Here is a 22,935-nt window from a genome sequence, read left to right as displayed (position 1 = left end):
TTATTGTTATTATTATTATTACTATAATGATGGTATTTGCTAAGCACTTACTGTGTGCCAAGCAATGTTCTAAGCACTGGGGTAGATACAAGGTCATCAAGTTGTCCCACGTGGGGCTCATAGTTTTCATCCTCATTTTACAGATGAAGTAACTGAGGCAAAGAGAAGTTAAGTGACTTGACCAAAGTCATATAGCTGACAAATGGCAGAGGTGGGATTACAATCCATGACCTCTGACTTCCAATCCGTGCTCTTTCCACTAAGCCATGCTGCTTCTCTATTATTATGGACAACTCCACAGAAACAAAAGAATTGCTGGACAGCTTGTAGGAGGGGCCAGAGACAGGACCGAGCCCATTTTGGGGACCCCCAAAGGTTCTGTTGACTTAACTCCCTACTTTCCTGGACTGCATAGGTCATCCCCTCCCAGCTCTCTCCCTTCCTTGATCCTTATAAATTGGGGTGGGAAATGGGGGCAGGTTCACATTTGTAAGGGCACAAAATTATTCTGGGCATCAGCACCCCAGTATATAGGTGTTCAGTCTTGTGAACATTCAGGTCTATCCAGACTCCAAAAAGCAGCATTCCAATATATGTATCATTTGAATTTGATTGTTTTATATGCAGTAAACATTTAATTAATTTAATAGCCTCTCTCTGGTTTAGATTTCCTTTGAATTAAATAGGTGCAAAATTAATGCTTTCCCCATGGAATAATAGTCATCATTGCAGTGTTGAATGGAGAGACTTTTATTTCCTGTAAAATCATATTACTGATGTGAAGGATAATGTAACTTTGATTATTATAAATATCATATGAATTAAATAAAAATAAGTATGAGACCTCCTGGATGGAATGATCCTTGAAGAGATGTCCAAAGGAAAGAATCATCCACCTCTGCCCATCACATTCACAAAGGCCTCCTCCCCTAGCTGCCCAAGGATAACATTTTGAGGGATTCTGTGCTATAGATGATCATCTGTTAAATGTCCACCTGAATACCCAGCCTCCACAAAAAAAATCAGTGAGGGCAAAGTGAAATCTGACCACCAGATTAAAGACAACTGGGAACAGAGTCCAGTAGAAATGTTATGTGCCCCTTCTTTCTTTGTCCTTATTTAGTTTGTGTGGGAGTCTGTGGGAGATCCCAAGGGAATTTATTACTGAAAGATCTTTAACCTCAATCACTTCAGTAATAAAGAGAAGAGTAAGAAATAAAGAGAGCTTGTACTTGGGTTGTTGCCCTTGTTCTCGGATTCTGTGTCACCCTTGCACTTGGATTTTGGGCAGGGAACATGTCTACCAACTCTGATTTATTGTACTCTCCCAAATGCTTAGCATAGTGCTCTGCAAACAGTAATTATTCAATAAATATGATTAATTGATTATGATCAGAGATGGAAAAGAGCAGCTAAGGTAACTGAACAGAGTCAATGCAAATTATGCAAAGTGTAATAAATATGTTCAATTAGAAAAAGTCTATTCTATATTTTGGAACCAACTCCTTTCTCTTCATACTCTATTATCTGTCTTCATGTCTTTCTGCCTCCCTTTCTCCATCTTCTGCTCCAAGGGCTAGAGAAAAAAGCAGGAACCTGCTATTTTACTTTGGAAACAAAAGTGGTTTAACAGAATTAATGCAAAAACATGCAACATGCAAAACAAATACCTTGGGTTTCTTATTTTCATGGTCAGAATGCAGGGACAAGAATTTCAGTGAGGTCAGCTCCGGGGGTCTTGTTAGAGGTTTGTGAGGTGCAATGCTTGAAACAGGAGTGCTCCCAGGGAATACTGAGGATGTGTGGGATTTCCCAGAGACTGAGTAATCCTCTGTATAATTTTGGTGCCACGATAGTGAATTAAGCTGTGGGGAGCTGAAGTGAACTCTAGCAGTTGATGAAGCATTAGAGTGTGAGGAAGACTTAGAGGTTGAGAGATCTGAAGAAGCAGAAGATAAAAGATTTAGTTCCTGAGTCAGGAACTGGAAAGGACCTGCCTTTGATCTAGATACAAGATCAGAAGTAATTGAAGAGGCAGGGGAACACTTTTCTGGGGAGGACAATGTGGTTCCTCTGCTAAGAGGAGGGTTAGAATGTAATACAGGAGAGGATGTAACAGGGGAATAGTTATGCAGTCTCTTGGGCTTTTCAGGTGCTGAACCTCTGTGATCCACTTCCTGTTTTCCCTTAACAAGGGAGAGCGTGGGGTTGAGAGAAGTGGTACTTGGTGAGACAGGAGGAAAGGTTGAGGAACTAGATTGTCTTGTTTTTAACTGTGGTAATGAAACTGTTTTCCTCTTAGGGGAAGCAGGAGTTGTTGAACTTTCCAAACTAGGGGCATGTGGCCCAGTACTAAGGTGCTTCCTTAGGGAAAAGAGAGATTCGTAAGAGTCAGGACTGGCTTTCAAGAACTGAGGCAAGTGTGAGGATGGGTGGGGAAATTCACGTGGCTGAGGTTCTTCTTGGTATGGAGACTCTGCCCTAAGGGAGAAACTTGAGAAGAATTTTTTAGGACTGGGAGGGGTTATGTTTGCCTTTTGATCTAATGCCAGCGTGGATGAGACCAGGGAAGAGGGAGAGAAAGTAGGACATGAGGCGGGAGAGAATGGTCTTCGGTGTGAGGGAGTTGACTTGAGAATGGCAGTCAGGAGTGAGAGCCGAGTTGGTAAGGGGGATCTAACCCCTGCCTTTGAAAGATTTCCACTAGAGGACATTTGGCTACTAGGATTATTTATGCTACATAGAGTGGAAGAAGACCCATAGAATGGTGAATTTAGGGGTTTGGGACTAGGAGACAATGAATGCATAAGGATTCTGACAGGTATGTAGGATGATGTATTAAATTTCAGAGAAGCACTTGAGGAAAGGGGGCTAGTGGTGGTGATTAGAGTCTCACTTGAACAGGTGAAATGTGAGGATGGAGCTGGAGCCTTGTTTATAATTTCTGTCACTGAGCCAGGCTTTTTGGAAACAGAGGGCTCGAATGGTTTAGAACCACACTGTTGTTGACTAGGAGGGCTTGCCAACTCAGAAGTGGCTTCCTTTGAGGGAAAACAAGGTGAAGAGTGAACAGTGGCTTGATAATACGTGGCAGTTTCGTGAACAGAGGACCCAATGTCTGACAGCCTAGTAGCAAGAAATTCTTCCAGAACAGAAGACTGGTTCAGGTTATCCAGGTCAGATCGCACTTTTGAATTAGTTGAAGAAACAGAGGGAGCAGGTGGTTTACAGGAAAGATGATCAGAAGGAGAGACAGAAGTATTTAACTGGAGGAGAGAGAAAAAGAGCAGGTTAAAATAGCACAGAGGTGGTGAAATATTAACATTGGATATTAAGACAAATTCTTCCGGCACTTAAGTTTCCTTTCTGGAAGTAAGGAGACATTTTAGGAGGAGGCCTACATTTTTTCAGATCACTAAGAAGCTATTTTGGTTCATTTTTCTTTGGCATTGTACATCCACTGCTGCAATGCATAAACCCGTCACCTGAATGAATTGCTACGTCTCCCAGAGTGTCTTGTTTATTACCAGAGATTACATTTAGGCACTTGGAGGATTGGACTTATCTAACTTGATAATACACAATCAAAGGAATGGCATTTAGACAAGGAAAATTAAACAGAGTGAGGCTATAATGCCTTGTATTGTGATATGTGAAATAAAATAATACAAAGTGATTTTTTAAAATGTGTTAAAATGCCATCAGTATTAAAAAATTCCTAACAGAACTGAAGTATCAGTTATGGTGTTATAAAATCTATACAGTGGGCTAAGAAATTATGATCAGTCCTCACAGCATATTACTTTTTTTTCTGGTTTCTGCAATTGCAAAATTCCATAAAAAATATGCAACATGCATTAGCTCATGCACTCAGATTTTCCTATGATAAGAAAATGTATTTTGTAATTTGGAATATGAAAAATGCTATGATTTACCATACATTATTTCCAAATAATTTCCAAATTATAAAACATTCATTCAAAATTTATATAGGAGTAAAAAATGAGAATTATTTATTTAAAATAATTTGGTAATTACAACTTTCTAGTTATGTTCAATTCAGTCTTCAATTAACATGCTAATATCTGGACACAATAGAAAATAATAAATTATAGGAATTGGAAAATTGAAAAGAGAAAATCTTAACCCCAACATATCCACTGCAGCTTCCATAGCACATATGTCAAATCTATATGCTTATATTTGTGTGAGAATTTGTATGTACACATACATTGTTCCTATTATAATAATAACAATAATAATAATGACAGCATTTGTTAAATGCTTACTATGTGCAAAGGACTGTTCTAAACCCAGAGGAGGATACAAGGTGATGTGGGGCTCAGAGTCTTAATGTCTTGTACTTTATTGATTTGTAAGTTTTGGTTTTTTTAAAAAAAAATGGTAGCACCTTCACTTCAGGAACCATATCTAGCTTTCACTCATAATGCCTAGTTGAGTGTCCTGCAAAATATTAGGTATACACACGCTCACTGTTAACAGTGATGATTGAAAAGGAAGCAATGAATTGAAAAAACTGATTATCCCGATGTTCTCACTTAACTTCCCCAAAGGAGTTATAAAATTCTTCTGAAAATAATGTAGATCATCTACCTATTTTCATTCCAAAGGAGTCCAGAACATGCCACACTTTGAAAAATTGAAGTACTTCACCCCTCCGGGAATCTTATGCAGAAATTGTGCATTGGGTTAGGAGACCAAAAAGAGTGATTGAAACTACTCAGCTCTTACTTAACAGGCAGAAGAAAACTTAGTCAAAATAACTCCAGAATGCTTTATAAGCATCTTATCAATTCTGGAAAATGTATATGGCTATTAGGCATCATTTTTTGGTCTTTTCTCCAAAAGAAAAGAGTTTTTCCATCTTGTTTAGAATGAACTGAGACCATTTGACTTTGACTCTCAGTGATAGTGATTTAGGATACAAGAAAATGTCCTGGTTTCTCTTTATAGCAAAACCAGAAATCTTTCCATCCAATGTAGTTCCCACATTTTTAATTTAAATTGCACTCATATTTAAGACATGATTAAAACTGATCTTTTAAAATAAATTTCTTCCTATAGCTCAATATTTTCTGGCTTAAAAGTTATAAAGAATGCTAAATTAAAAAATGAGATGTGAATTGTGTTTATATAACAACATTAACTCTGTCAATGAATAAATAAGATTTTGTATTTCAATATTATGCAGAATATACTATATATGACCAATCAGGATGACAAATAAACCCAAAGTATGGTCTTAAATACTGATGATTATTTTACCACAAAAGCTTCTTTAGGAACTGTGTTCTGTGAATCTTCCAATAACTGATCAGTATGTTCTGAAAATGTATTAATGGGCAAATTCCTAGCTCAGGTGCCAAATCTGTCTGCCCAAGGGAATGGTAGTTTCTCTATCCACTATATTAATTCATCATCTTTCATTTATGAAACAACAACAAAAAGCACTTCAAAATACAGTCACGTTGCATCTTTTATGTTAATATAGTGCCATGTAAATTAATTTTTTTTGCCTCAGTGGAAGAATATTTGTTAAAATTTGAAAACTGAATTACTAATTTGATGAATTACTTACATAAATGATAAGGTTGTTATATGGTACCTACCTAAACCATTAGCATTTCTGCCCAGAAAGGCAACAACCATCACATTGTCCTTCCCAACATCCTGTTGCTATTGTCAAAGACAGAACTCTGGACTGGGGTGGATGAACCTCTGATCCATGGAACTGTTTTTCTTTTTTCCCCTAAACTCATATATTTCTTTTTAAGATGCATTTCCTTTTACCGGGTGAAACTGAACTACTTGAAACCCAGCCATTCTTATAAGAAGACCATGGAGTCATCTATATAAACATGATGAACTTTGTGGGCAAGTCATTTAACTTCTCTGTGCCTCAGTTACCTCATCTGTAAAATTGGGATTAAGAATGTGATCCTCATGTGGGACAACCTGATAATCTTGTATCTACCCCAGGGTTTAGAACAGGTGCTTGGCACAAAGTAAGCACTTAACTAATACCATCATTATTATTATTATTATTATCACTCAATCTAGCTTCTGAAAATCATTCATGTGTAGAAATCAACCTATACTCTCACATTTTGATAAAAAATATAATTCATCATGCCCCTGGATAAGTGTTTAGGGCTTGATACCAAATAATGGTAGAGGTTTTAATTGTCAATACACAGAGTTGTTACCTTTTTAAAAGAAAAAAGGGATGTAGCTTTAGTGAGAAAAAGCAAAGACATTTTGGGGATAAAAGTCAACTTAACAGGTCACCCCACTGCAAATCGCTTCACTACATTATGTACACTAATTCATTCTATTTTCCAACATCAATATCATAACCTGAGCAACAGTGTACCCATGTCATCTGCTTCACTGCTTTCTCAGTGAGAGAAATGACAGTGATGTATAGCAATTTGTAGCAATGGATGACCATTATTATGTCATCTTCCTGTTAGCCTGCTGAGTGAAATATGACTGGAATGTGAGAGCCCCATCAAATGTTAAGATTTTTTCTGACTTTAAAGGGCTTTGGAAAAAATGAGATGTATTCTTTCTTTCCTCATAATGTTGTAATTAGGTTTTTTTTTTAGTTATTTTTTGAAAGCAACTTAGTTAAGCAAGATTCCATAGTTTTGCCATGCAGAGAGTGAACAGAACCTCTGAGTTGGAAAAATAACAAATTTGTGACTGGAGTAGATCAAAAAGCTTTTGGGAAATCATCCCAGTCTGGAAAGAGAGCAGCATTTCACATTTTTCCAGAAAAGGGGTGCAGCCTCAACTCTGGCCTGTTCTGCACCTCATTCTCTGACAAATTGGCAAGCTTCTTGCAGGCAGGAATCATGTCCATTTTTTTTATGGTATTTGTTAAGCACTTATTATATGCCAAGCACTGTTCTAAGCACTGGGGTAGATACAAGGTAATTAGGTTGTCCCACGTGGGGCTCACAGTATTAATCCCCATTTTACAGCTGAGGTAACTGAGGCACAGAGCAGTTAAGTTACTTGCTCAAGGTCACACAGCAGGCAAGTGGCAGAGCCAGGATTAGAACCCACATCTTCCGACTCCGAAGCCCATGCTCTTGCCATTAGGCCATGGTGTTTCTAGTTATTCTATAGTATGCTCCCAAGTGCTTAGTATGGTGCTCCGCATAAAGTAAGTGCTCAGTAAGTACCATTAGTCAATTGTTTGATATCATAGATGGTATCCCAATTCTCAAGAGCCCTTCCCTAGAAGCTCTACTCAGCGATTTGGAACTTCAGGAACTTTCCTAGTCTTCTGGATCGAGGTAATCCAACAAATCTAGCATACCAGGGGGTTCCAAGACCAACAAAAAGGACACTTGCAAGGAACATGTTTTGCCTATCAAGTTCAGCTAATGTCTGCTATTTGTCACATGGGAAAGCACATCAGCAGAAATAATTAGCTTCTTCTCCCTCTTCCCCCAATAAGCTTCTCATTCCTGGATACCTAGAGAGGAATCTGGTTAGGGTTAGGGTTAGGGAAGAATCTGGAAGAACCACAAAAAACTGCAAATGTGGTCCAGAAGTAGATCCCCACTTCCCTTATTCTACCAAGTCAAACCTCATTGACCAAGTGTCTGGGAAAAAACAAAAGTCTGACAATCGCTCAGGAAGCTCAGAATTCTCAGAAACTCTTGCATATGGAGACAGCTCTCACATAGGAACCAGGAGAACTGGTTTCTTCCTTCCTCCAGTAAAATCAGCTAACTCCTCCTGGGATCTCCATTATACCCCTGGGAGGCAGGAGAGGATGGCTAAAAAGGATCATCATGAAGGACAAAGGGTTATTTGGACATTGAGCATAAGTAGCCTCATATAGACTACTCTAAAATGAGAAAACAGTGGGAAAAAAAATCACACTGAAAACCCTAAATTCTGGTACTCTACTGCAAAGTCAGAATTGTGAATGACCTTTCTATTCTTTATGGTTTTAAAAGGGTATTAAAAATCTTATTTCTAATCTTCCTCATCCTTCTCTTTTTCTACTTTACCCATGTTTTCAGGGAGAGAGTAGATTAGATTGTAAGCTTCTCTAGAACCTAAATCAGGTCTTCTACTTCTCCTGAACTCCCCACACACTTTATATAGAGCTCTGCAAACAGTAGGCACCCCCTAAATATGATCAATTTTGAAAGGAGTTGTCCTGTAGAAAATCCTCATTTTTATCCAAATCTGCATGAAACAAATCTGATTAGGATGCCAACTTAATATTAGTGCAGATTGGGGTATACAGGGGGGATTAGTACATTGGAGCTGGACACTATTGGTCCTACCTTTAATGGATATTCTGTGCCAAAATGCCTACTTAACAGAGAGCTTTTCCAGAACCCAGTCTCTGCCCTCACTCTGCTGCCATTTGAGGTTCTTGGAGCAATCTCCATTGGCCACTTTCAGCTGATAAACAAGGCATCTCAGAGACTGCAGCATCTCTAGGAAGCAGCTGTCAATTAGGTGAATCCCTGGGCCAATAAGGAAACACATCAAGGACACAATCTCCGAACAACAATAATGTCCTGTCAAGCAAGTTCAAGTTAATGTAATTTAGGTATATTCCATTGAACTGAGACAGAATTTACTAGTGTCAAACAAATACTCAACTTAAGCTGAATAACATGAGATATCTTGATATCTATCAAACCTTTTCAATCTGCCCCAGAGAGAGGCATAGTCAGTGTTTCATATTCTCCCACTCAATTCATGGTTCTCCAGTCTCAGGCAGTTTTCAAGGAAGACAACTATTTGTGAATGGCATGTCTGTCGGTCTTCTCCAAAAGTCTGTAAGCTGCTTGAAGTCAGAGGCAATGTATCGTATTTTGTCATACTCTCCCAAGCACAAAGTGCATTGTTCTGATCAGAGTAGGTGGTGAAAAAATACTATCGACTGCTTGACTTAACCTGGGTCCCACTCCACAAGAATTCAGCAGGACTTCCAGTAAGATGAAAAAGTAAGGCAAAAGCAACTAGGAATTGGGATTGAGTAGAATCATCTCACTAATACAGCTGAAGTGAAAATGCCTCAAAAGATATTGTTCATTTTGTTTAGTGCCTATGCCCAGTGACCAAAATAGAAGGAAAATATACCTGTGCTGTTTTTTGTTGATTTGCTGTGCCAGGAGGAAGTTCAGGTCGAGGTGGAGCATGGATGTCAATACCAGGCTTTTTGGGTACCTCTGCTCCCCACATAGGAACCTTGGGAAGATCCAGTGACTGGGGTCTCAGGGATCTGTGGTTATCCCCATGGCTGGATATTTTATTATCATTTCTGGAAGTGCTTTCTTCTTCCCCTTCAGAGTCCACAATAAAGACATACTCTGCTTTGAAGAGGTCACTTTGCTCCATCGCTTCTGGCTTGCTTGATTTAAATCTTCTCCCCTGGAAAATATTTTGACTGGTATCAGTGTAATGGACAGTTGTCTGTATGCTGCTTTCTTGTCCAATTCCACTTGTTGAGGCCAGTGAGTCAGAGAATTTTTTGGACTGCAAAAGATATGAAGAAATAAGCTAATTGAGCCAAATGTTCTTCACTTCCCCATTCATTGAGAAGCTTGGGAGCAAACTGTGCTGACAACAGTTCCTACTGTAATTCAAAATCTGTAGAACTGACCAGAAAGCCAATTACCTGGCCCTATAATTGTTCATTAGCTGAGCTCTTCTAACCCAATTGCCACAGAACTCACTGGTCAACAGAGTAAATCCATAGCTAAAGGGGACACATGACTGCTCTAATGGTTAAGATAAAATAAGCAAGTCAGGTAGGCCCAGAAAACATGGATTGTTGCTGTGAATACCCTTGGGTGAAATGAATGCAGACAAACAGTCAAATTATGGATTCAGTTCCAGATTCTGAGTCCTTAAAGGTAATCTCCAACAATCTGATGAGAAACTTGGCAAGACAAAACCTTGGAGCAGGACTCAAATCTGACCGAAGTAATCTTTTCAATAGAAAATATCCCCCAAGAAATACCCAACATCCTCAAGCATAAGTGGCTGTTTAGATCCTATGTAAATGGATCCTTGAGTTTCTATAGGTCATTTTCACTGTCAGTAGGGTAATCTTCAAACATGAAGAACAACTACACACAGATATATACTATATAAATTTGCACACGTATATATAGTCCATAAGTATATGCACATTGAAATATTTACTATATACATACATACATAGTCCATAAGTATTTGCACAATGGACATTTAATGTCTTAGAAAACATTCAGTATTTTGGTAGATTCCATGAGGGAAGAAATTAAAGGGAAAGACAGAGAAATTCAAATCAACCAGTATTTGAAATAAAAGGAACAGAATGGATCAGGGAATGGAAAAATTGTTCTAAGGCATTTTAGTGGGTGAATTTTCACCAGACAGTATGAACGTGGGGCTGTGTTCTGAAATGAAAAGGAAACACCTTCAACTGTATAATAGAAAACGTTCTTTGGCAAATAAAATCTGCTTATATAACTTATCATAGACTCAAATCTCTTGTTGTGGGTTATAGAATTCTTAGACAGATTTGATTTTGACACACATAAGAACAGCATTCACAGATCCACTGAGTACCTATAAATATGAACAGTTCTGAGTCTGAAATGGGAATTCTATAATGAAGAACTCTGCTTTGACTATGCTCTTGGCTGTTTATCCCCCTAAGCAATTTGAACTCCCCCAGCTCCACAGTGCTTATCTAAATATCCTTTTACACTACTACCCTTCCAGCCTTAATCTACTTTTATGTGTCTCCCCCTGTAGACTGTAAGGTTCCTGTGGGCAGGGATGGGGAAGTAGTAGTGTATTGTACTTTCTCAAGCAGTTAGTGCAGTGCTCTGCACACTGTAAGTACTCAATAAATACCATTGATTGATTGAGGAGAGAGTGATGAACAGTTGAGGCCAGGGAGAAACTTCCTCTTGTGAATACCCAGCGAAATTCCCTAGGGAGACTTCATACTTTCAGACTTTGAAGAACACCAGTCACTGTTAGAGACAGAATGTACGGATAGGTAGCCTATTGATTCCTGCTACTTAATTAAGTGGGATACAGGTCACTACAAGAAAGTTGCAGATGCTGAGGAAACATAAAACAAACCGAAGAAAAAACAATGGAAGAAAATAAAGGGATACAGAATTTAGGAATCCAAGGTTGTATTAATGGACATTATTTTTACTGTCAGCTTTAGCATTAACAACTAGTAAAAAGATAAAGCAAAGGAAAAGGCACAATAATTTTTGAGCTCTGATTAAGAATAGCTTAATGCAAGCTTTTCAAGCATCTAAATAAGCTTCAAAAATGTCCTACCCTATTTATAGTTTCTCGGATATTTTCATCCCTTGGCTCCTCATCAATTTTTGTAAGAAATTCAGAGGCATCAACAATCTGAGAGTGAACTGGTAGTCTTCTGACAGTTGGGATAAATGTGAAGATCAAAGGTTTGGTTCCAGAATCTCCAGAAGGGACCTATGAGATATGCAATAAATTCAGATTTTAGTTTCTCACATGATGAGATTTGGACTTCATCATTCAACTGCCCCAAGATCTGTTTAATGGTATTAGGAAATGCCTATCACCCTTTGATCAATTACAGTGTCTAACTCTCACCTGTGTATTCTCTCCCAGTGCTTAGTAGAGTGTTCTAAACAGAGAAAATGCTACATAAATACTACTACTACTATTGCTGCTGCTACTACTGTAACATTACAGGGGACTTCAGAAGAAAAGGTTTACCTAAATGCCCTAGAAATGATAGTGCTATTGCTGAGAAGAGCATTTTTGCTCAAGAATATGTGCAGCATGTTTTAATTTCAATTGCCCAAGTGATTGTACTTGTATAATTTAATGCTTCAGAGCATTCTTCTTTGAGTTTCCAAGAGCTCTCGATCATTAATGTATCACAAATTATAGTAATTGTTTGTTTACATCCATAATTTTAGTCAATGAAACTATTGCTTGAAATTGTGCCCTATAATCTTGGAAGATATTTGCTCTGGCTTTCTCATTCCAAAATAAAACTGCACACTTAAATCAACAAAAGTCATTTGTCTCTTATTATTGAATGAGGATAAAGTCTAACGGATTGCTTTATTTTCCTCTAGAATCTCTCTCTCTCTCTTATGAACACACACACGGACATACACACCTTTTTTATAATATATGGTAAACGCTAACTTTGTGCCAGGAACTGATGAGGTAGATACAAAGTAAATAGGTTGGACACAGTCTATGTCCCACATGGGGCTCAAAACCTTAATCCTGATTTTACAGTGAGGTAACTGAGACACAGAGAAGTTAAATGACTGCAAACTAGCATGGCCTAGTGGAAAGAGCAAAAACCTGGGAATCAGAGGAGCTGGGTTCTAATCCCTCTCCACCATTTGTCTGCTGTATGACCTTGATCAGGTCTCTGTGCTTCAGTTACCTTCTATGGAAATAGAAATTAAATCCTCCTACCTCCAATTTCGACTCTCAACTAAATTGTGTCCAACCTGCTTATCTTGAATCTACCCCAGAATTGATTACAATGCCTGGTACATAGTATGCACTTAACAAATACCACTGAAATGAAAAAAAAATGCTAATCATGAGTCACAGGACCACATAGCCTGTGCCACCTTCCCTTCCCCAAAGCCTATATGATATTTACACCCACTAGATTGTAAGTTCCTTGAGGACTGGGATCATATCTTCGAGGAAAGGGATCATTTCTAGTTAGTGAATTGTACTCTCTAATTGCTTACTCCTTGTTCTGCACTAAGTGCTCAATAAATACCATCAACTGGTTGATAACATGAACATAAATATTGGTAGCAAAAAGGTAATAATAATAATTATTATGGAAATTGTTAAGCACTTACTATATGTCGAGCACTGTTCTAAGCTCTGGGGTAGATACAAGGTAATCAGGTTGTCCCACGTGAGGCTTACAGTCAAGCCCCATTTTATAAATGAGGTAACTGAGGCACATAGAAGTTAAGTGGCTTGCACAAGGTCATACAGCTGACAAGTGGAGGAGGTGGAATTAGAACTCTCAAACTTTCACTTCCAATCCCAGGCTCTTTCCAGTAAGCCACTCTGCTTCTTGGGACAATCATCATGCTGCTGGTGACTGAATGCACCAGATGATCCTGGAACCTGAGGTACTTAGTTCTTATACTATGTGTGCTTCAGAACTTCCCACCCTCCCAAAGTAGCAGCTCCAAACTGATAAGCCCACAAATCCGGGTGATTCGATGTGGGCCCCTTAATTCAGAATGAGCCTTTGGACTGCAAATTTTCCCCAGGGTGATGACCTCCATTAACCCAAGAGTATTTCATTCTTGGCAGTACACATGGTTCATTCAACAAGGCCAGAGTTGAGAATTCTGATTTTTAACTCTAATCAAATCTATCTAGAGGCTACAAAAGGGTTAAAGAGGCAAAAAATTGCAAAATAAAATGAATAAATCTTGATTTTCTTTCTGGGGAACAGTGAAGAAAAGAAAAATCTGGGCGTGGGGGGAGAGAGAGAGAGGGGACAGAGAGACCTAGAGAGGAGGGAGGAAAAAAGAAAGTAAGAAGATGGGAACAGAAGGACCTAGAGAGAGGGAGAAAGATCCTAGTACACTTTCAACGTCCCAAGTTACATGAAAAAATCATCCATTTCACTCTGCATCTGCCTGGCTTTCTGTTACCTTGCCAAATATCTGATGTTCACCTGCACAAAATTTGGATTTTACTGGCAAATTAATTCTGAAATTTGGACAATATGTTAACATCTACTGCACTGTTTCCTGTTTGCTAAACAAAAAAGTGTTGCTGTTTCACTGCACATCCCAGCCAAGTTCCAATGGAAGCAGAGAAACAGATTGCTATGGTGATGACAAATTATTTTCACTACCAAAGCTGAAATAGATTCACTTTAATAACACTGCCTATGTTAAACACCAGTTAACACTTTCAGTTATCAATGTTGCCAGGTCTTCCTGCTAGTTATAACCATTAAAGTATATCTTTAATGTCAAAGACATTAGTAGTGTGGCCAAATATCTTTAAGACCCTCCTGGCCAGAGAAGGGTGTCTATATTTCTCCATGTCATAGTATGTCAGGTTTTAAATGTTATAAAAACTAAGCTGTCCACCATTTCTCTTTGAAGGTACTCTACAAAATAATCAGCTGGGAAGTTCTTTTTTTCTTAATTATTCATGCTCATTGCTCCTGATATTATTGAAACCCTTTCTATTTTTGTGTTTTGACCCAAATCTTTCCTATCCCTTTCTAACATTTACTCCATTTGGAAACCTGGAGAGAGCTATTTGTCCTGCCCCTTCATTCCAGAATGTGGTATCATCATCAATGGCCTTCAAGGATCAATGGACATTGCTCTTTTAATAGCACAATCAGAACAGTGCCTACATTCTCCAAATTAGTAACAGTGAGAGCCACGATTTTGGTTCGGTATGCAGTCGATTCAAACTCTGTATCTGAATCTGTGTGTCTCTCTTTCTCTCTATTTCTAACTATTTCTTTCAAGCCTCCCCCAGTGAATAACCCTACCCCAGAGCAATTACCTTAAGAGTTATTGAAAACACAAAGGAATGACTTCTTCTTTACCTGGGATGTAATCCGTAAATTCCCTGTAAGGCAGCTCTGGCTCATGTGGAAGCTGTGGTCTCTGTCAGTCACTCAGAAGCCACAGCTTTGGAACATTAATTCATCGCATATGGGAGAGGAGCAATGATTAAGGCAGGGAGGAAGTCTTTCCCGTTAAACAATACACAAATAGTCAAAAAGAAGTAAAATAGCATTTGGTGCAAATGCTGAAGCTGTTCCATCAGCTCAGGGTAAATTTATATTTGTCATTTGTTTGGAGACCCGAGACTGAAAAGACAGTCATTATGGGCGTCAACTTGCTGAAAATGGATCATTGGGGCATTATTTTACTGTTCTCTGTCATTTTACTTGTATGAATCTATTTGAACTATTTTTCTGTGAGTCAAAACTTTGGAAATGAAAGATTCAGGAAGGGAGAATAGAGATCTGCTAAAAGAAGTAGATCTGTGGATTTAAAGATAAGTTGGTTCAATTCAAGGAAAGCAACTAGGTGGAGATTAGCAGTGGTTCTTCTTGCAAGGTTTGTTTATAGACTCAATATATAAAACACACTCATGCTGAGCAGCAGCGGCATGGGAGAGAGTCAAAGGCGGAGACTTGAGTTTACTGCATGGAAGGGGGCAGTGGTAAACCCCTTCTATATTTTTAACCAAGAAAACTCTATGGATACACTACCAGAATGATGGAGAGCAGGGAGTTCTGGGACAGATGTGTCCATGGTGTCGCTATGGGTCGGAAATGACTCAACTGCATAAGACAAGACAATATGGAATTGTTGTAAAGGAAGCCAATAAAGTGTATTTGCTGTCCTTACTGGCTCTTTTATAGCCAGTAACATAATGCTAGAATCAGGATTCTTGAAATGATTTCAAGACCTAACAAAAATGAACTCCAAGAAATTAACTTTAATTGCAATAAAAGCCCATTCCAGCGCTCCTGGAAATGAGTAGAAACCTTGATTGTTGCCAAACAAAGCTTCAAAAATCAAATTGATTAGAGCTGTCTGCTCTCAAAATTCCTATTTTCTCCATACTGATTTTCTCTGCTTTCTGATAGGCAATGTTTGTGCTTCAGCAAAAAGAGATGTATTCTAAGGACAGTGGGTGCCTAAAAGTAGGTGAGGGGATTGGTGCTGCTTACATATGGAAACCTGCATTTCTCTTCCCCAGCTTTGTGGTGCATGCCTTTTCAGGCAGAAAATTCAATATTAATCGGGTGCACTAGCTCCCCAAATACTAGCTTTTTTGCTTAGCCATTAAACCTTGAAGAACTGCAAAAATAATGCACCACATGAAAAGTTTCTCTGGATTTCATGGTAGCATTCACCAAATTCCCCTATTTTTTAATGTAAGAGGCTAACTATACGAATTATTATCCCGGATATTGATCAAATAATAACGATGGTAAGAGTGAAATAGAGAAACATTACATAATTTGATACAATAATCAATTATTTAATTATATTTCCCTTGAATAAAACTAGGAAATTCTGTACATAACCAGAATCCATCCAATCTGTTCCCACACTCACCTGTACTATAAAGACACCATGCTTTTTTTATCTGTAATTTCCTTTTTATTCATTATGATTTGACATCATTATTATTACTGTTTTTACCTGGGACCCCAAAATTGAGAGGGTGGAAATGTAAATGTTATTGTAATGGGGCCTTATTGAAAGGGCCTTCTGGTTTTTCTTTACCCAGATACATTTTGGGGGATACATCTATATGCTATAATTAATTCAATGGTATTACAGTGGCCTAAAGAAGAGAGAAAACTGTTGACAACCCATCCTCCATGGGTGATCTGAACCTATCCTCTCAGTCAACAGCTGGAATACTATTTCTAATAATGCACTGAACTTGCATTCAAATTGTTAGGAAGTGTGGGAAAAACACCCCACTGGACAAATATAAGACAGAGCATCTGCTCAAAACCTATATAGGTCACTGACAAACAAATTTGCAAAAATGCAAGTAAGCATGGTCAACCAATGGAGTTTGAGTCATTATTCTTGATATTACAAAATTATTATTGAAACTAGCATTATACCTATTGGCCTCCACAACTTTTAGAATCTTTGGAAGGCTGCTGCTGTAGCTATAGCAGTGACTGTTGGACACTGAGCCATGAAGAGCCTGAAACTTTGTTCCTTTAGCCATTGTACCCATCTGCTATTTTTTGTTTTATTTTATGTATTCATCATTGTCCTTGTTTCTCAGGTTGCTTTATGTTTTCATTGTTTCATCTTTCCTTATATGCCTTTGCCATTCCTCTCTGCCTTATTCTGATCCTTAGATTGGGAGCCACTTGGGAACTCGGGACTGTGACTAAATTCCCATCTTTGCAATTTTTTTTTTCTCAGTGATAGGTATAGTGCTTTGCAACCAGCCACCTGGATAAATTTATTAAGTCCTGGGACTACATGTCTCAGAAATGTTTGGGTGTTAGTAGCTGCCCTAACCCTTCACTCCACTCTCAAGAATACAAAAGAAGATGTCAGAACAGAAATGCACCTTCTTTTTTCTTCCAGTTTTTTCTTGCCCTAAGATTTCTCCCTTCTGCTTTCTGATCAATATAGGCACAATCGGCAAATGGCAGTGCCCAGCCATGTCACCAGCAGCTATATGGGGTGCAAACACAGAAACCTGCCCTTTGGTCCAGGATCTAAAATGGCTCTGAGTTGTTCTGTCAGAAAGGGTGATCAGATTTTTTTCTCAGTTATACTTTTTATGCTCTCTTTCTGTGGCCAAAAGGAAAGACCAAGAGTCCATCTATGTCTTTTTAATGGCATCTGTCCTCTCATTTCCTTTTCTAATTACTTATTCTCTCTTTAAATTTATCAGTGGTTCCATCACTCTTGACCATTACTGAATTTCCCTGTCTAGTTCTTTTAGTAAGCTCCTTCTTTTATCACTCCCCTTCTTCCACTGTGGATAGATCCTCAAAGCTGGTCCATGAAGTGGATGCTATTCCATTTGGCTGGCTTTTGAATTTTGGGGCCAACCTATCAATACTACTAATCCTGAGGAGGAGGGGCTGAACTACAGTCCAACATGGCACCGCATCCCTAGCAACATGGCTTAGAGGAAAGAGCACAGGCTTGGGAGGCAAAGGATGTGGGTTCTAATCCTGGTTCCACCACTTGTCTGCTCTGTGCCTCAGTTATCTCAATTGTAAAATAGTGATTAAGACTGTCAGCCCCACCTGATTACCTTTATCTACCCCAGCACTTAGAACAGTGCTTGGCACATATTAAGTGCTTAACAAATACCGTAATTATTAGTATGTGACACAATCTGATGCCAGCCTGGTGCCCACTCCTTGTGCATGGCCCACTGGGCCTGGACAGTGGTCAAAGCACTCCCCGTCTGGGGTCACCACTGCCTAGGACCACTGCTAACCCTGGGGGATAAATTTTTCTGTCACTTTTTTTAGATAAAATGAGAACAAAATAAAGACCTTCTCTCCAGTGGGGAGACAGACCTCAGGCAGCACAAATGTTCCCAGGGAGCTGGGCTAGGACCGCTTTGGTTTGAGCTGTTTTCCTGTTTTGAGAGGAGGGAAAAGGGCTGACAAACTTCCTCTGCCCCTGCTGCAGCAGCCTCTATATCCCCTGAACCAGCAGGAGAAATTATGTGTATGAACATATGGCTCTCTTCAGCCACACAGATCAGTGCGGCATCAGTGCTTGGCACATAGTAAGCACTTAACAAATGCCATTATTATTATTATTATTATTATTATTGTTATTACCAGTGGCAGTAGCATCAGTAGCTCTTCATGCCCCTCCAGGAAAGTAGAGCCTGCCTCCATCCCCTTCCTCACACAGCGCTAAGCATGGCAGTGGTGGTGGTGTCACCAGTGGAAGCTTTCAAACTGGCAATAAGAACCACGGCTGTGGCAGCCAATATCGGGGTCACCTCTACTCCTGCTGCAGGATTCAGCTCCTGGTTCATTCAGTCATTTAATCATATTTATTGAGCACTTACTGTGTGCAGATCACTGTACTAAACAGTTGGAAAGTACAGTACATCAATAGAGACAATTCCTGCCCACAAAGGGCTCACAATCTAGAAGGGGGGAGACAGGCATCTATACAAGTAAAGAGGCATCAATGTAAATAAATAGAATTATAGATATATACAAATGTACATAAGTGCTGTGGGATGGGGAGAAGGGGGAAAACCAAAGGGAATGAGTCATGGTGACATGGAAGGGAGTGGGAGCTGAAGAAAAGTGGGGCTAGGTCAGGGAAGGTCTCTTGGAGGAGGTGCACCTTCAGTAGGGCTTTGAAGGGGGGAAGAGTGATTGTCTGTTGAATTTGAGGCGGGAGGTCTTTCCAAGCTAAAGTTAGGATGAGGGCTAGGGGTCAGCAGAAAGACAGGCGAGATTGAGGCACAGTGAGAAGGTTAGTACCAGAGGAACAGAGTGTGTGGGCTGGAACATACGAGAGAAGGGAGGTCAGGTAGGAGGGGACAAGATGATGGAGAGCTTTAAAGTCAATAGTGAGGAGTTTTTGTTTGCTATAGAGATGGTTAGGCAACCACTGGAGTTTTTTTGAGGAGTGGGGTGACATGCCCTGAACGTTTCTGTAGAAAGATAATCCAGGCAGCAGAGTGAAGTAGGGACTGAAGTGGGGAGAGACAGGAGGTTGGGAGGTCAGAAAGGAGGCTGATGCAGTAATCCAGGCGGGATACGATCAGTGACTGTATTAAAGTGGTAGTGGTTTGGATGGAGAGGAAAGGGCGGATGTTGGTGATGTTGTGAAGGTGAAACCGAAAGATTTTGGCGACGGATTGGATGTGTGGGTTGAATGAGATAGCTGAGTTAAAGGTGACAACAAGGTTATGGGCTCGTGAGACGTGAAGGATGGTTGTGCTGTCTACAGTGTTGGGAAAGTTCGGGAGAGGACAGGGTTTGAGAGGGAAGATAAGGAGCTCTGTTTTGAACATTTTGAGTTAGAGGTGGCGGTAGAACATCCAAGTAGAGATGTCCTGAAGGATACACACACACACACACACACACACACACACACATTCTCTCTCTCTCTCTTTTCAGAGGAAACTGCCCATAGTCACATTCCCTTTCCAGTCCCCACTCATGGACTGGGTTCCTTCCTTCTAAAGAGCTACAGGGAAAGTGCCGCCTCCCTCTTGCCCAGCACCACTCCCTCCTCGGAAGAGCAGAACATGAGACAGATTGATTACTAGCCATTAAAAAAAGTACCTGCTTTTCAGCATGCCCTATTAAAAAAAGCATAGGCTTGGAAGTCGGAGGATACAGGTTCTAATGCCAGCTCTGCCACTTACTACATGACCTTGGGCAAAGCATTTTCCTTCTCTGTACCTCAGTTTTCTCAACTCTAAAATGGGGATTCAAAACCTGTTCTCTCTCCTACTTAAACTGTGAACCCCAAGTGGGATGGGGATTCTGTCCAATCTGATTAATTTATGTCTACTCCAGTTCTTAGAACTGTGCTTGATACACAGAAAGTGCTTAACAAATGCTCCATTGTAATTAATTACTTTTTTATGCTATTTGTTAAGCACTTACTATGTGTCATACACTGTTCTAGATGTCCCTCCCATCTTCCCTCCCAAGCCCTGTCCTCTTCCTGACTTTCTTATCATTGTGGATGGTACGACCATCCTTCCTGTTTCTCAAGCCCACAACCTCGGTGTCATCTTTGACTTGGCTCTCTCATTCACCCCACACATCCAATCCATCACCAAACCTGCCTGTCACACCTTTATAATAGCACCAAGATACGCCCTTTCCTCTCCTCCCAAACGGCCATCTAACTGGTACAGGCTCTCATAATATCCCGGCTGGATTATTGTGTCAGCTTTCTCTCTGATCTCCATTCCTCCTGTCTCTCCCCGCTCCAGTCTATTCTTCATTCCACTGCCCAGCTCATCTTCCTGCAGAAATGCCCTGGACATGTCACTCCCCTTCTTAAAAACCTCCAGTGTTTGCCTATCAACCTCCGTACGAAACAAAAACTTCTCACTCTAGGCTTCAAGGCTCTCCATCACCTTGCCCCCTCCTACCTCTCCTCCCTTCTCTCTTTCTACTCCCCACCCCGCATGCTCTGCTCCTCTGCCGCCCACCCCCTCACTGTCCCCCGTTCTTGCCTATCTCGCCATTGACCCCTGGCCCACATCCTCCCGCTGTCCTATAATGCCCTCCCTCCTCACCTCCGCCAAACTAATTCTCTTCCCCTCTTCAAAGCCCTACTTAGAGCTCACCTCCTCCAAGAGGCCTTCCCAGACTGAGCTTCCCCTTTTCCCTCTGCTCCCTCTGCTCTCCCTCTACCCCCGCCTTCACCGCCTCTCAGCTAAGCCCTCTTTTCCCCCCTTCCCTCTGCTCTTCCCCTTCTCTCGTCCCCTCCCCTCAGCACTGTGCTCATCTACTCAATTGTATATATTTTTATTACCCTATTTATTTTGTTAATGAGATATACATCACCTTGATTCTATTTATTGCTATTGTTTTAATGAGATGTTCATCCCCTTGATTCTATTTATTGCTATTGTTTTTGTCTATCTGTCTCCCCCGATTAGACTGTACGCCCATCAGTGGGCAGGGACTGTCTCTATCTGTTCCCGATTTGTACATTCCAAGCACTTAGTACAGTGCTCTGCACAAAGTAAGTGCTCAATAAATACTATTGAATGGATTAATTGATTAATGTATGTCACTATAGAAGCTTATCAGGTATGATACAGTCCCTGTACTACATGAGGCTCACATTCTAAGGAGAGAGAACAAATATTGAATCTCCATGTTGCAGTTGAGGAAATTAAGGCACAGAGAAGTGACTTACTCTACATAGTAGGTAAGTGGTGAAGCTAAGATTAGAACCCAGATCCTCTGGCTCCCAGGCCAATGCTTTTTACTCTAGGCCATAATGCTTTCCATGCTGTTTCTTGAAGGGTTTTGCCTGAATAATGCTTTGTAGAGCAGAATGCACCAACCTGATGTGGAAACCTCAAACAATCACACAGTCTGGATTTGTATCTCCATCATGCTTTCAGGACTGTGCCTTTTCTGCAGCTAACTGATGAGGAGACTAAGCTACTCTGCTCTGTTTCTATAGCAATATGACCACCTTGTCCTTGGGATGACCTACTGTTCTCTTCGGTCTCTTTATATGGTCAGATTCATAAAGAATTCTCTATTGTTATTGACAGATTCATTCTCTATCTCTCCCCACCATTCCTCTTCCTTCCCTCTTCTCCTTTCTTCTCAATTTCCTGCTGATGAATGTATTCCCCCTCTTGACCTATTTTTTTTAATCCAAAACTTATTGTTTCTCTTATCCCTTGCCTTTCTACTTTCCACACTTTTCTTCCTGCTTTTTTTCTCTACATTTTAATCCCTGCTACTGTATCTGGGAATCTGTCTCCTACTGCTCTTCACCTTCTATATCCTAAGCCCTCTGTTATCTGTTTTCCCACATTGCTTTCTCCCTCTCCTCTCTGCTCACTTTTTCAGACTCTGGTCATCTGCTGTAATGTACTTAATTCTGCAACACTGTACTCTCCCAGGTACTTAATATAGTACCCTGCACATTGTAAACTCTCAATAAATACTATTGATTGATTAATTTGTTCCCCTCTGACTGGCTTCCAAATACTCTTTCCCTTCTCTATTCACTTTCACTCACTCTGGCCAAGTGCTTCATGTATGTTTTGAAATTATATGCTCAATTATTAATATTATTTTTGCCAATACATAGAAACAATAGAGAAGTACTGTGGCCTTGTTGAAAGAGTACTGGCCTAGGAATCAGGACACCTGGGTTCTAATCTTTGCACCACCACTTGTCTGTTGTGCAGCCTAGGGCAAATCAGTTAATTTCTCTGAGCCTTAATTAAGCCTCACTTTTCCTCATCTCCTACTGCCTTCTGAGTCGCCCTGACTTGCTCCCTTTGCTCTCCCCCCTCTCCACAACCAGCCCTGCAGCATTTATGTATAGATCTGTAATTTTATATATTTGTACTGATGTCTGTCTTCCCATCTCTAGCCTGTGAGCTCTTTGTGGGCAGGGAATGTCACTTTATTGTTGTACTGTACTTACAGTGCTCTGCTCACAGTAAGCGCTTAATAAATACAATTGAATGAATATGTAAAATGGGGATTAAATACCTGTTCTCCCTCCTTAGGCTGTAACCCCATGTGAATGGGAACTGAGCCTGACCTAGTTATTTTGTATCTACTCCAGTGCTTAGTACAGTACTTGGCACATAGTACGGAGTTAACAAGTGCCATTATTATTAGTAATA

At 40.0% G+C, this 22,935-nt stretch overlaps 1 protein-coding gene across 15 annotated transcripts in view; it reads right to left on the bottom strand.

Moving 5' to 3' along the window:
* Positions 1–22,935, bottom strand: part of LOC100073568 (muscular LMNA interacting protein) — a 221,747-nt gene that overhangs the window by 111,161 nt on the left and 87,651 nt on the right. For 6 of the 15 annotated variants that reach the window (XM_029075002.1, XM_029075053.1, XM_029075063.1 and 3 more), the window contains exons 3-5: positions 11,353–11,511; positions 9,142–9,537; positions 1,671–3,266 (exon numbers count right to left, since the gene is read on the bottom strand). In XM_029075002.1, coding sequence (XP_028930835.1) covers positions 1,671–3,266; positions 9,142–9,537; positions 11,353–11,511 — 2,151 coding nt within the window. The remainder of the gene's footprint in view (positions 1–1,670; positions 3,267–9,141; positions 9,538–11,352; positions 11,512–22,935) is intronic. The other 9 variants (XM_029075102.1, XM_029075109.1, XM_029075116.1 and 6 more) reach the window with 4 other exon arrangements.

The sequence above is a fragment of the Ornithorhynchus anatinus genome, chromosome 1, assembly GCF_004115215.2.
Source record: "Ornithorhynchus anatinus isolate Pmale09 chromosome 1, mOrnAna1.pri.v4, whole genome shotgun sequence".
NCBI lineage: Eukaryota > Metazoa > Chordata > Mammalia > Monotremata > Ornithorhynchidae > Ornithorhynchus > Ornithorhynchus anatinus.
Note: the sequence above shows the minus strand (reverse complement) of the source record. Positions and strands in the feature narration are given on the sequence as shown.